This window comes from Oncorhynchus keta, chromosome 26 (assembly GCF_023373465.1).
Source record: "Oncorhynchus keta strain PuntledgeMale-10-30-2019 chromosome 26, Oket_V2, whole genome shotgun sequence".
NCBI classification, from domain to species: Eukaryota; Metazoa; Chordata; class Actinopteri; order Salmoniformes; family Salmonidae; genus Oncorhynchus; species Oncorhynchus keta.
Genome location: NC_068446.1, coordinates 4,954,539 through 4,970,160, shown reverse-complemented (window position 1 = coordinate 4,970,160; position 15,622 = coordinate 4,954,539). Strand labels below are relative to the sequence as shown.

The 15,622-nt window shown below is 42.9% G+C and overlaps 1 protein-coding gene across 1 annotated transcript in view; it reads left to right on the top strand.

The window, feature by feature from the left end:
* Window positions 1–15,622, top strand: part of LOC118358854 (putative tyrosine-protein phosphatase auxilin) — a 63,142-nt gene that overhangs the window by 33,910 nt on the left and 13,610 nt on the right. Inside the window, exons 4-10 of the mRNA XM_052481153.1 lie at window positions 1,776–1,924; window positions 8,891–9,013; window positions 10,248–10,381; window positions 11,114–11,308; window positions 11,502–11,619; window positions 14,813–14,892; window positions 15,099–15,292. Of these exons, the coding sequence (XP_052337113.1) occupies window positions 1,776–1,924; window positions 8,891–9,013; window positions 10,248–10,381; window positions 11,114–11,308; window positions 11,502–11,619; window positions 14,813–14,892; window positions 15,099–15,292 (993 nt within the window). The remainder of the gene's footprint in view (window positions 1–1,775; window positions 1,925–8,890; window positions 9,014–10,247; window positions 10,382–11,113; window positions 11,309–11,501; window positions 11,620–14,812; window positions 14,893–15,098; window positions 15,293–15,622) is intronic.

Below are 15,622 nucleotides of genomic sequence, written 5' to 3'. Positions count from 1 at the left end.
GTGAAGCGTGATTCATCACTCTAGAGGACGCATTTCCACTGCTCCAGAGTCCAATGGCGGCTAGCTTTACATCACTCCAGCCGATGCTTGGCATTGAGCATGGTGATCTTAGGTTTATGTGTGGCTATGGAAGTCCATTTCATGAAGCTCCCGACAAACAGATCTTTTGTTGATGTTGCTTCCATAGGCAGTTTGGAACTCGGTATTGAGTGTTGCAATCGAGGACAGACGATTAGCGCTTCAGCACTCCCGGTCCTGTTCTATGAGCTTGTGTGGCCTACCACTTCACGGCTGAGCCGTTGTTGCTCTTCGACGTTTCCACTTCACAATAACAGCACTTACAGTTGACCGGAGCAGCTCTAGCAGGGCAGAAATTTTACGAACTGACTTGTTGGAAAGGTGGCATCATATGACGGTGTCACATTGAAAGTCACCGAGCTCTTCAGTACCGGCCATTTTACTGCTAATGTTTGTCTATGGAGATTGCATGGCTGTGTGCTCGAATTTATACACATGTCAGCAAAGGGTATGGCTGAAATAGCCAAATCCACTAATTTGAAGGTGTGTCCACATACTTTTGTCCATGTAGTGTATATGCTAACACATACAAGCGCACACAAACACACACACACATCCATACACACATGCACGCACGCTGCATGTAACAGCAGTCTGTCCTCCAGATGACTCAAATTAAATGATATAAAATGTTACAACAGGCGTAGACTAACAGTGAAATGCTTACTTATGGACCCTTCCCAACAATGCAGAGAGAAAATAATAGAAATAATAGAAAAATAACACAATGAATAAATAACGGATAACTTGGCTATATACACGGGGTTCCAGTATCGAGTCCTTGTGCAGGGGTACGAGGTAATTGAGGTAGATATGTACATATACGTAAGTAGGGATAAAGTGACAAGGCAACATTATAGATGATTAACAGTAGTTGCTGCGACCCAAAAAGGGTGAAAGCAGATAGTCCGGGTAACTATTTGGTTAACTATTTGGTTAACTACTTAACTAACTCTTTAACAGTCTTATGGTTTGGGGGTAGAAGCTGTTTCAGGGTCCTGTTGGTTCCAGACTTGGTGCATTGATACCGCTTGCCATGCGGTAGCAGAGAGAACAGTCTATGACTTGGGTGGCTGGAGTCTTTTGACAATTTGAAGGGCCTTCCTCTGACACCTGAGGGCCCCTATCTCCTAATGCATAGTGTGTCACCTTATAGATCCCTCCTCTTACTGAACACTCATTTTATGGGTGCGTTCGTAAATTCAACTCGAGTGTCAGAATGCGCTCCGTGAATTCAGAGCTCCGTTTTTTTTTATGGGCCTAATAATAAAGACGTCATTTACCGGTAAAAATGAATTGCCATTTTATGTGGCATGAACAGTCATGATGCTTTCATCTGATTGGCTAACAAATCACTTCAAAAAGGCTACCTGTGCCCGTTTGTCCACTCTAATGAATCCAAACTGCATGTACACTCGTCTATTTACATTCATCAAATGACACATCTATTTACCAAACACCAAAAAGTTAATGACATTCGACATTAATTGATGCGTCTTGCTGACAAATGGACCCCTATTTGTAACAGGCCACAGGTCCATCACCCTGGAGGCGTTTCCATACTGCACAGTGCAGGTGGAATGAAAGTGGAACCCCTTGACTGTGTGTAATAATAGTACTGGACTGTATATCCTGGCATGCCTCATCATCACCTCTATGGTCATTGAACATATGTCTCCCTCTCTGTCCCCTGCCAGTGATGTCATATCCTGCGGAGGCGTTGCAGATCGGCAACCAGAACCATGTGGAGGACATCCGCTCTTTCTTGGACTCACGGCACGCTGACCACTACACCGTCTTCAACCTGTCACAGCGCAACTATCGCGGCGCCAAGTTCTCCAACCGGGTGAGACAGATATACACTGAGTTTACCAAACATAAGAACACCTTCCTAATACCTTCCCTAACACCTCCCCCCTTTTGCCCTCAGAACAGCCTCAATTTGTCAGTGTCGAAGCGTTCCACAGGGATGCTGGCTCATGTTGACTCCAAGGCTTCCTACAGTTGTCAAGTTGTCTGGATGTCCTTTGGATGGTGGGGCATTATTGATACACACGGGAAACTGTTGAGCGTGGAAAAACCCAGCAGCGTTGCAGTTCTTAACACAAACCGCTGCGCCAGTCACCTGCTACCCCGTTCAAAGGCACTTCAATGTTTTGTCTTGCCCATTCACCCTCTGAATGCCACACACACACAATCCATGTCTCAATTGTCTCAAGGCTTAGAAATCCTTCTTTAACCCGTCTCCTCCCCTTCATCTACACTGATTAAAGTGGATTTAAGCTGTGACATCAATAAGGCATCATAGCTTTCACGTGGATTCACCTGGTTGATCGATGTCATGGAAAGAGCATTACTATTTTCTACATAGTAGAATAATAGTGAAGACATCAACTATGAAATAACACATGGAATTATGGAGTAACAACCAAAAAAGTGTGAAACAAATCTAAATATGTTTTATATTTTAGATTCTTCAAAGTAGCCACCCTCTGCCTTGATGACAGCTTTACACACTCTCACTCTCTACCTGGAATGCTTTTCCAACAGTCTTGAAGGAGTTCCCACATATGCTGAGCACTTGTTTGCTGCTTTTCCTTCACTCTGCTGTCCAACCCATCCCAAACCATCTCAATTGGGTTGAGGTCTGGTGATTGGTGACTTTCCTTGGTCAAATAGCCCTTACACAGCCTGGAGGTGTGTTGGGTCATTGTCCTGTTGAAAAACAAATGATAGTCCCACTAAGCGTAAACCAGATGGAATGGCATATCGCTGCAGAATGCTGATTAAGTGTGCCTGGGATTCTAAATAAATCACTGACAGTGTCACCAGCAAAGCACCATCACACCTCCTCCTCCTCCATGCTTCACGGTGGGAACAAACATGCAGAGATCATCCGTTCACCTACTCTGCGTCTCACAAATTTACGGCGGTTGGAACCAAAAATCTCACATTTGGACTGATCAGACCAAAGCACAGATTTCCACCGGTCTAATGTCCATTGCTTGTGTTTCTTGGCTCAAGCAAGTCTCTTCTTATTATTGGTGTCCTTTACTAGTGGTTTCTTTGCAGCAATTTGACCATGAAGGCCTGATTCACGCACTCCTCTGAGGAGTTGATGTTGAGATGTCTGTTACTTGAACTCTGTGAAGCATTTATTTGGGCTGCAATTTCTGAAGCTGATAACTCTAATGAACTTATCCTCTGCAGCGGAGGTAACTCTGGGTCTTCCTTTCCTGTGGTGGTCAACTAAAGTATATAGTTGAAGTTGGAAGTTTACGTACACTTAGGGTGGAGTCATTAAAACTCGTTTTTCAACCACTCCACAAATTTCTTGTCAACAAACTATAGTTTTGGCAAGTCGGTTAGGGCATCTATTTAGTGCATGACACAAGTAATTTTTTCAACAATTGTTTACAGACAGATTATTTCACTTATAATTCACTGTATTACTGTTCCTGTGGGTCAGACGTTTACATACACTAAGTTGACTGTGCCTTTACACAGCTTGTAAAATTCCAGAAAATGATGTCATGGCTTTAGAAGCTTCTGATAGGCTAATTGACATAATTTGAGTCAATTGGAGGTGTACCTGTGGATGTATTTCAAGGCCTACGTTCAAACTCAGTGCCTCTTTGCTTGACATCATGGGAAAATCAAAAGAATACAGCCAAGACCTCAGAAAAAAAATGGTCTGGTTCATCCTTGGGAGCAATTTCCAAATGCCTGAAGGTACCATGTTTATCTGTATAAACAATAATACGCAATTATAAACACCATGGGACAACGCAGCCGTCATACCACTCAGTATGGAGACGCGTTCTGTCTCCTAGAGATGAATGTACTTTGGTGTGAAAAGTGCAAATCAATCCAAGAACAACATCAAAGGACCTTGTGAAGATGCTGGAGGAAACAGGTACAAAATAATCAATATCCACAGTAAAACGAGTCCTATATCGACATAACCTGAAGGGCTGCTCAGCAAGGAAGAAGCCACTGCTCCAAAACCGCCATAAAAAAGCCAGATCGTACCTTTTGGAGAAGTGTCCTCTGGTCTGATGAAACAAAAATATAACTGTTTGGCCATAATGACCATCGTTATGTTGGGAGGGAAAAGGGGGAGGCTTGCAAGCCGAAGAACACCATCCCAACCTTGAAGCACGGGGGTGGCAGCATCATGTTGTGTGGGTGCTTTGCTGCAGGAGGGTCTGGTGCACTACACTAAATAGATGGCATCACGAGGAAAGAACATTATGTGGATATATTGAAGCAACATCTCAAGACATCAGTCAGGAAGTTAAAGCTTGGTCGTAAATGGGTCTTCCAAATGAACAATGACCCCAAGCATTCTCCCAAAGTTGTGGCAAAATGGCTTATGGACAACCAAATCAAGGTATTGGAGTGGCCATCACAAAGCCCTGACCTAGATCCTATAGACAATTTGTGGGCAGAACTGAGAAAGCGTGTGCGAGCAAGGAGGCCTACAAACCTGACTCAGTTACACCAGCTCTGTCAGGAGGAATGGGCCAAAATTCACCCAACGTATTGTGGGAATCTTGTGGAAGGCTACCCCGTATGCTACCAAATACTAATTGGGTGTATGTAAGCTTCTGACCCACTGGGAATGTGATGAAATACATAAAAGCTGAAATAAATAGTTCTCTCTACTATAATAGTTCTCTCTACTATAGTTCTCTCTACTATTATTCTGATTATTTCACATTCTTAAAAAAAAGTGGTGATCCTAACTGACCTAAGACATTTTAATAGGATTAAATGTCAGGAATTGTGAAAAACTGAGTTTAAATGTATTTGGCTTAGCTGTATGTAAACTTCCGACTTCAACTGTATGTGTATATATATATATATTGTCCTATCCTCTTTCACAGTTTCCTATGCTATGTCAATAATATTATGTAACAAGTTTGAGAGAGAGAGTGAGAAAAGTCTACCCAGGCCTACCAAGATCAACACACAGCGATACACATGGGAGACTGCCTCAGTTCAGACATACATCTTTTTTTTCTATCTGGTGCAAGCAATGTTTTATAATACATTACCCATAGGCACTCAGCATTGTTTCACGTCAAACATGTTACATAATATTATTGACGTAGAATCCTCACTGGAAAATGTAGAAGGAGACAATGCATAGAACTAGATCAGGAAGTAAGACTGAACCTGGAAAGTCTGTCTCACAGTGAGGCAGAAAATGAAGTCGTCTAAATAGGACTCCAATGACTCCGAGATCAGGAGTCGTGTCCACAAAGCGTCTCGGAGTTGAGAATAGTGCTTAGAATGAGTGGTTAGAGCGTTGGACTAGTAATCAAAAGGCTGGAAGATCAATTCCCTGAGCTAACAAGGTAAAAAAATCTGTCGTTCTTCCCCTGAACAAGACAGTTTAACCCACTGTTCCTCGGCCGTCATTGAAAATAATGAATTTGTTCTTAACTGACTTGATGAGTTACATTTAAAAAGAATAGAGACATTTCACGCCTTATGGGTCAAAATGAAAGCTCTGCATGAAGCCTCTTTAGTCATAAGAGTCCTACCTAGTCTACATATATTTAGGAGACTCCATGAGCTGTCCTAACTAGGAGTTACCAGCAGATGTCTTGATAATCGAAAAAGGTAGCAGGTCAGTGATTCATGCAGCATAGACAAACAATTATTGTTGATATTTCTATATAATCAACCTGTAAGTAATCTATATTTCTATATATATCTATATATCTATTTCTATATAATCAACCCGTAAGTAATCTATATTTCTATATATATCTATATATCTATTTCTATATAATCAACCCGTAAGTAATCTATATTTCTATATATATCTATATATCTATTTCTATATAATCAACCTGTAAGTAATCTATATATATATTTCTATATAATCAACCTGTAAGTAATCTATATTTCTATATATATCTATATATCTATTTCTATGTAAGTAATCTATATTTCTATATATATCTATATATCTATTTCTATATAATCAACCCGTAAGTAATCTATATTTCTATATATATCTATATATCTATTTCTATATAATCAACCCGTAAGTAATCTCGACCTACATGCCACAGTAGCTCTTGCGCTTTTGACAATGATTTCTCTAGGCCGAATTCACATTACATGCCTAAATACTAACCACTACGCTAACAAATAGTCACATATTTTTCTTTCGATTATTTCATTATCATATTATTTCAAGTTATTCCTTTGGAGCGCAATATCACGTTGTTAAAAATCAATTTTAACTTTGATTGTGTTCGGTGAAAATGATAGACCTTTAAAAAAATATATGCAACATTATCGGCAAGCGACTTGATGCCTACTGTGCCAAAGCGATTTAGTTGTTGAACGGGAGGGATGAGTGTGTTGATATAACAATAATATCATCAAAATTCAATGATTTCAAACGTTTTCTCATTACAACCGTTTATGTTGTCTGGCGATGCGTCATCGCGATTGGTTATTCCCCATCATTTGCAACAATGTAAATGTGAGTTTTTTTTACTATCTTTCCTTTGAGTTGCCTCAAACTGTTGTGATTTCCAGCTGAGATAAACTTTTATGAGTTGATTTTACTTCTGGCTCAGAGTTTGTCTAGATTCCTAGCACTTTTTCTGAGATGCTTTGTGGATATGGGCCCTGGTCCCCACTTCAGCTTCTTTACTTTTCAGTGATGTTATGCTTGGATTCGATCGCTCCATCCAGTTATGGGTCAACGAGGCACCAGTCTTCAACCATCATCACCCCTCTCTCATTATGCAGGCAGGCAGGCAGGCACACACTCACACACTCACACACACACACACACATACAAGACAAAATAAAACTCCTAGCTCAAAGTAGGTTTTAAGATAATGTCAAAGGTCAAACAGAGCTGTTTTTATCTCAATATCAAATCATCTCTGGGTAACAATTAAGTAACTTACTGTGATTGTTTTCAATTAAAATGGTTAAAAAAAGAAACAAAAATAGCTTCTTAGCAAAGAGCAATTTCCCAAAACAATAATGTAGCTCTTACTGTCTGGGAGGGGAGGGGTAAAACTGAAAACTAGCTGTTATTGGCAGAGAGGTTTGGAACTCTCTTTCTTATTGGTCTATTAACTAATTTATCGCATGATATCACCACGGAAGGCCAAAACTCCATCCCAACAAAGGATGATATTTCAGGTGGTCTTTTCAAACAACTCTTACACTAAAAGGGCGTTGATCAGCATTTTCACAGTATTATTCTAACCTCATAGTGTGGAAATATATATAAAACATAGAAAAATCAAGTTTTTAACATCAGGGGGCCTTTAAAACACTCCCCAGACAAACTGAGTTTTTCTGAGATGGTAATCTTGACAGTTTAAGGTACTGCAAAGGAAAGAATGTGATGACACTCATTGACATTGTTGCAAATGATGGGGAATAAACCAATCGCAATGAGGCATCGCCAGCTGTGAACTCTATAGCAGGCTTCAGACAACCACGGTGAATGTGGCTGTACATCAACTGCTGCGATGTTAAAACATTTGATATCATTTCCTCCTGACACGATCACTTTGCCTACTCTTAATTATTGGCTAACATGTTGGCATGCATAACCTTTTTGTGGTTGTTAAAAGGAATTTTTGACAACTGAATTTTGACAATATTACCATTACTCCTGTTTGACAACTCTAAATCGCTTTGGCACAGTACATCAAGTCACTCGCTGATAATGTTGCATACAACGTTGTGTACAACATTTGAAAGGTCTATCATTTTCATCGAACCCAATCGAAGTTAACATAAGCCTTCAGTTGCCCAACTAATCTATTTTAACAATGTGATGTTTCACTCCAAAAGGATAACTTGAAATAACATGCTGTGGGTAATTAAATAATCAACAGAAAAACGTGTTTATTTATTAGCGTAGTGGTTATTATTTAGGCATGTCATGTGAAATCATTGAAATAGGCCTCATGTTAAACCATTGAAATAGGCTTCATGTGAAATCATTGAAATAGGTCTCCTGTGAAATCTTGTGAAATAGGTCTCCTGTGAAATCACTGAAATAGGCCTCGTGAAATCCTTAGCTGCTACATAAATTAATGATAGATACCCATTGATTCTTGAAGAGTATAATTTATAAAATGCCTAATGGGCTTATTAGTTCAATTGTCGTAGCCCATCAGAACCCATAGCATTAGCTTGTTTGACTCCAATGTTTGTGAACCATGTAAATGGGAACAAACATTGTATAGCCTCAAAACATAGTTTAATTCCATATATTTGATACTGTGTCATTGATGGTTAGTCCTTGCATTCATACCTCGGTCTATGAATTCAAGAGGGATTACATTTCTCCACTTCAGTTTTTTTGTTTGTTACCAAAACAGAGGTGGGGAGCGTTTGTTGTTTTAGTGAAGGATTGTAACTTTCAAGTCTAAAGTCACGACTATCCTCCTGAGCTCAGACTCTGCTCATTCACTGGTACAATGCAGCTGAAATGGCTGTGCAGTCTGCAGTTTCCTCTGCTCATGCAGATATTAGTGTGTTGGGGGAAAGTGTGAATTCAAAATGGCTCTCTTTCTCCTTTCTCTCTCTCTGGTGATGTCATTGTAATTACGTGACTCATCGTGGTAACTCGTGATTTGTGCACATGTTGCTGCCACCGCAAGGGTGTCACAGATAATCTCTATTTCTCTCTCTCTGTCTCTGTCTCTCGCTCTCTCTCTCCGTCCCCTTCTCTCCCCACTCTTCACTCTTTCTCGACAACCCCTTCTCTCCCCCCTCTCTCTCTCCCCCTTTCTCTCTGACCCCCCTCCAGGTCTCGGAGTGTAACTGGCCGCCCCGCCAGGCTCCCAGCCTGCACAATCTGTTTGCGGTGTGTAAGAACATGCACAACTGGCTCAAACAGAACCCCAAGAATGTGTGTGTCATCACCTGCTCGGTAAGACCCAGAGTTGTTATTCAGATTCACTTTCATCTCCTTCACTTGGTCCTCTGTTCCTCTTCCCTTGCTTAACCGCCATTCCTTTCTCTCCACCTCCCTACCTCCATCTCCTACACCCTCCTCCTTCCCTTCTTCTTGTCGCCTCTGTTCTGAGAATCACAATTCAATTTAATACAATTCAAGGCGCCTTATTGGCATCGGGAAACATATGTTAACATTGCCAAAGCAAGTGAAGTAGACAATATACAAAAGTGAATCTCATTCACACTCCGTCCTCACTTCTTTCTTGTTTACACACCATTCCTCTCTCTCTCTCTCTCTCTCTCCATCTCTTCCTTCCGTCTCCTCATCCTCCTCCTTCTATTGTTTCCTCCCTCCCGTCCTGGGTTTGTCCTGGGTTTGTCCTGGGTTATCGGGACTGCCTGAGGTCCAAGGGAAACACAGCTTGGAGTGCTCAGGCTGCTGTTTATGTTTCAGCTTCAGTTCCCACTGAGTTCTTTCACTGGCACCGCAGACCTTTAGCAAAGACAGATGAGCTCTGTATTCAAGAGAGAATAGAACTATTGTGGACTGCAGCAGAATGCAATGACAACAACCTGATTGTCCGTTTGCTGCAGCAAAATAATTATGGGTGGAGAAAGTATACATATTTAGAGGTGCGCTGTACATATTTGACTTAAGTACTGCAGTACACTATGACTCTGGAATGGAAGGCTTTCCACCGTGCTGTATGTGATTTTATTGTGCTTGGCAGGTTTATCGGTGTCGAGCAGTCACTTTGAGGATTTATGAGAGTTCTTCAAAATCTCTTCCTAAAACTTGAATGTTGCGTTGAAGCAAGCATGCTGGATGTATTTATAACTCTGGATATATTCATTAAACAAAAAGAGACAGGAAATATATTTACATACCGTCTGTTTACTAACACTCACAGTGGCAGCAGATGCGTGATGAACTCTGTGTGTGGAGTCCCTTTTTAGTGCTAGTGGAGGAATAAGTAGACGTGGGGCTGAAAACACAGATACCGTCGTCCCAACTCCTTGTCACTCATTGAGTCAAGAGTGATAGCAAAAACAGATCAGGGACCAGTCTACAGATATTGGCCATGCACAGGAAACATGGAACGGCCCTCCTAGTTTCTAGGAATCATGCATTGAGTTGTGTGAAGTGATCCACTGTAAGCTTGCTGCAACTCTTTTTCATCTATTGCTCTCTCACTCACCCTCTTCAGGATGGGCGTGCTCCCTCGGGTGTGCTGGTCTGTGCCATGTTCTGCTTTTGCCACCTCTTCAGCAACCCAGTGCCCGCCATGCAGCTACTCAGCGCCAAGAGACCCGGCTCAGGCCTCTGGCCCTCGCACCGGAGGTATGGCAACAGAGTGTGTGTGTGTGTGTGTGTGTGTGTGTGTGTGTGTGTGTGTGTGTGTGTGTGTGTGTGTGTGTGTGTGTGTGTGTGTGTGTGTGTGTGTGTGTGTGTGTGTGTGTGTGTGTGTGTGTGTGTGTGAACACACAGTGTGTGCCTGTGTGTGAAAACACACGATTAGTGAAGTAAAATAAAATGAGACACTGTAAACAGTCTTCTCCTCCCCGACTTTGAGTTTGGTCATGTTTAGATGGATGAACATAAAAACCTCCTTCCTCCTCCCCCTCCATTGCTCTCCTAAATCCTTTACGAGCCTATTTATTTTCCGATTGGCTGAGTCGCCGCGACACACACACCCCTCCTTGGTGACCTAACACCCACACAGCATGCCGCTTGACCACACAGCTGCTTCTCAATAACAAAGACTCCTTCATCCTTCAGTGCAAAAAGAGAGAGGCTGGTGTATAAGGACAGTGGAAACCAAGCATCATCTTTGTTGGGGATTTGACGTTGTGTTTTGACGCTGGGAATGCTTTTAATGCAAGAACATCCGCACATAGGAGCGATTTCAAGTATAAAACTTTAAGATGGATAGCTTTATGATTTTCGAGCACAAAAATTATCTTATCCCCTGTATTAATGTACATAGACAATGTTTGTTTATAGGCCGTACTCAGTGCTTAGGGGAGGTTCATGTGTGTGACCTTGCATACTCTTTCTCTCACACTTCTCCAGGTACATAGGCTATGTGTGCAGTATGGTATCAGAGAAGCCCTCCCTGCCCCACTCAAAGCCCCTGGTGGTCAAGGCGGTCACCATGAGTCCAGTACCCTGCTTCAACAAACAACGCATCGGCTGCAGACCTTTCTGTGAGGTCCTCATAGGGGAGACTAAGATCTTCTCTACGGCACAGGACTATGAGAGGATGCGGTAGGCACAGATGCAGACACAGATAAAGACAGACGGACACACAGAGACCTGGGTTGTCACCTGATTTTTGTTAATCCTGGATCCTCATGACTGGATTATCTAGTGCACTGAGTCGGAGACACACACACACCATCTCTGACTACTTCTCTCTTTTTCTCTGTCTGTCTCTCTCTCACTCCCCCCTTTTTCTCAGAGAGCACAGGGTCCAGGATGGGAAGGTGGTCTTCCCTCTAGGTGTGAATGTCCAGGGTGATGTGGTCATCTCTGTCTATCATATGAGAAACACCATAGGAGGACGACTGCAGGCCAAGGTACAGTATAAGGCCTAGCACGCTAACAACACTGACACACTGTTTGCCTGAGGCTGATGCCACACAAGCGCTTGTACACCTGCATACACACACACACACTCGCATTCAAAAGCACAGATGTGCACACACAAGGACACACACACATATACACACATGTAAATAGTGCCACATACACACAGAAATGCATACAGTTGGCCTTACTGTTCCGGTTTTTGTTATCCTTGATGGCTTTTGTTTTTGCATAGTTGTTTTCCTTTGCTTTTCTCACTTTTCTTGTTGGTTATTACCCGCATTGGGTGGGTGGTGGTTTTGGTTGAATGGGGATGGTGGCTTTGGTTGGGTTGAATGGGGATGGTGGTTTTGGTTGGGTTGAATGGGGATGGTGGCTTTGGTTGGGTTGAATGGGGATGATGGTTTCGGTTGGGTTGAATGGGGATGGTGGTTTGGTTGGGTTGAATGGGGATGGTGGTTTGGTTGGGTTGAATGGGGATGGTGGTTTTTGGTTTGGGGATGGTGGGGTTGAATGGGGATGGTGGTTTTGGTTGGGTTGAATGGGGATGGTGTCTTTGGTTGGGTTGAATGGGGATGGTGGTTTTGGTTGGGTTGAATGGGGATGGTGGCTTTGGTTTGGTTGAATGGGGGGGCTTTGGTTGGGTTGAATGGGGATGGTGGCTTTGGTTGGGTTGAATGGGGATGGTGGCTTTGGTTGGGTTGAATGGGGATGGTGGTTTTGGTTGGGTTGAATGGGGATGGTGGTTTTGGTTGGGTTGAATGGGGATGGTGGTTTTGGCTTTGGGTGGGTTGAATGGGGATGGTGGCTTTGGTTGGGTTGAATGGGGATAGTGGTTTTGGTTGGGTTGAATGGGGATGGTGGTTTCGGTTGGGTTGGGGATGGGGCTTTGAGGGGTTGGGGATGGTGGTTTTGGTTGGGTTGAATGGGGTGGGTGGTGGTTTTGGTTGAATGGGGATGGTGGTTTTGGTTGGGTTGAATGGGGATGGTGGCTTCGGGGGAGGGTGAGGGGGTTGGGGATGGTGGTTTTGGTTGGGTTGAATGGGTGGGTGGTGGTTTTGGTTGAATGGGGATGGTGGTTTTGGTTGGGTTGAATGGGGATGGTGGCTTCGGGGGAGGGTGGGGGGGGTTGGGGAGTGGAGGGGAGGGGAGGTTTTTTGGGGGGGACTGTGGGGTGATCTTGGATGGTTGGTGGCCTGGCGGTGGGGGCTTGGGCTGGTGGACAAGAGGTCACTGGTTCGGTTCCTCAATTCGACTGGGTGGGGGATCTGTCCTTGTGCCCTTGGGCGGGGTGCTTGACCCTGGTTGCTCCTGTGGGTCGCTCTGGATGGGAGTGTCTGCTGGATGACTGAATGTAATGTAATGTTGTGCGGCTTCAATGCAGGTAGATTGTATGTTTTAAATATATATACAGTTGAAGTCGGAAGTTTACAAACACTTAGGTTAGAGTCATTAAAACTCGTTTTTCAATCTATCCACACATTTCTTGTTAACAAACTATAGTTTTGGCAAGTCGGTTAGGACATCTCCTTTGTGCATGACACAAGTAATTTTTCCAACAACAGATTGCATAACCTGAAAGGCCGCTCAGCAAGGAAGAAGCCACTGCTCCAAAATTGCCATAAAAAAGCTAGACTACGGTTTGCAACTGCACATGGGGACAAAGATTGTACTTATTGGAGAAATTTCCTCTTGGCTGATGAAACTGTTTGGCCGTAACGACCTTCGTTATATTTGGAGGAAAAAGAGGGAGGCTTTCGTCTGTCTGTAAATTTGTCTGTAAACAATTGTTGGAAAAATTACTTGTGTCATGCACAAAGTAGATGTCTTAACCGACTTGCCAAAACTATAGTTTGTTAACAAGAAATTTGTGGAGTGGTTGAAAAGCAAGTTTTAATGACTCCAACCTAAGTGTATGTAAACTTCCTATTTCAACTGTGTACACATATGCACTGCCTTTGGAAAGTATTCAGACCCCTTGACTTTTTCCACATTTTGTTACGTTACAGCCTTATCTAAAATGGATGAAATAAATAAAAATCCTCTATACACACAATAGCAAATTATGACAAATATACAAATAAAACATAAATACCTCATTAACATAATTATTCAGACTCTTTGCTATGAGACTAAATTGAGCTCAGATGCATCCTGTTTCCATTGATCATCCTTGAGATATTTCTACAACTTTATTGGAGTCCACCTGTGGTAAATTCAATTGATTGGACATCATTTGAAAAGGCACACAGCTGTCTATATAAGGTCCCACAGTTGACAGTGCATGCCAGAGCCATAAGGTTGAAGGAATTGTCCATAGAGTTCTCAGACAGGACTGTGCCAAGGCACAGATCTGGGGAAGGGTAACAAAACATTTCTAAGCACACGGCCAAGACAATGCAGGAGTGGCTTCGGGTCAAGTCTCTGAATGTCCTTGAGTGGTCCAGCCAGAGCCTGGACTTGAACCCGATCTAACATCTCTGGAGAGACCTAAAAATAGCTGTGCAGCGACGCTCCCCATCCAACCTGAAGGAGCCTGACAGAGCTTGAGGATCTGCAGAGAAGAATGGGAGAAACTCCCCAAATACAGGTGTGCCAAGCTAGTGTCATCCCTGAGAAGACTCAAGGCTGTAATCGCTGCCAAAGGTGCTTAAAACAAAATACAGGGTCTGAATATTTATGTAAATGTGATATTTCAGGATTTTATTTATAATACATTTGCAAACATTTCTAAAAATCTGTTTTTGTCATTATGGGGTATTGTGTACAGATTAAAGGGGAGGGGGGAACAATTGACTCAATTTCAGAATAAGGCTGTAACGTAACAACATTTGGAAAAAGTCAAGGGGTTTTGAATGCTTTCCTAAGGCACTGTATATTTATATATGAACAGACTGACACTCACAGATGATGATATGCTATACTATGGGAGTTTCTGTGAGCTCTGATTTTATGAGACCATATCCTGATTACATTGGCCTTTACAGACCGAGATTACGCTCCGGAAGATACTGCCACACGCTGACACGTTGACACACAAGGACGGATTACCATCTAATCGGACAGATTGTGTGCCCTGAACGAACATAAGCACTAATGCGTTCAGACTCAATTAAGAAGTCTCCACAGGACGAATTCCACTTCCTGACTCTAACTATGTTATTTGCTGGTTGGTATTTGCAGGTGTCCAACACTCAGATACTCCAGATCCAGTTCCACACAGGCTTCATCGCTCCAGGGACAAGCGTGTTAAAGTTTACAAAGTGAGCGACTCTCTCCTCTGTCGTCTGTACATGTGCATATTAATATGTGAAATACTTGATATTGGTTTCAAATGTCAGCATATGTCATGATATGGACATGGCTCTTGCTTGAAATAGTGAACGAAGAACTAACTAACTCTCTATCTTGACACACACACACACACACACACACACACACACACACACACACACACACACCTGTCTAGGCCGGAGCTGGATGCGTGTGACTCTCCAGAGAAGTACCCACAACTGTTCCATGTGTTGGTGGACATTGAGGTGGAGGGTACAGACAAGCAGAAGGACCTGACCCCTCCCTGGGAACAGTTCCCTAATAAAGACCTGATCCCCAACGTACTGTTCTCATGTCACCAAGAGCACCAGGACGCCCTCGCCATCGCAGGTAGGGTAGAGGACAACACGCAGACACACAGGCAGAGGTGTATAGGACAGTTGCACGCACACATATAGTGGCAGTCACAGATACACTGTGTGAGTCCAGATGGAAACACACACACACACACACACACACAGGCAAAGATGTTCAGACAGATACACACACCAGGGTTTTCATTAGCCTGCAATTGCCGGCTTTTGGCCGATCAAAAAAATGTAAATCCTCCAGAGATGTTAGTTCGGGTTCAAGTCCGGGCTCTGGCTGGGCCAGAGGACATTCAGAGACTTATCCCGAAGCCACTCCTGCATTGTCTTGGCTGTGTGTCGTTGTCCTGTT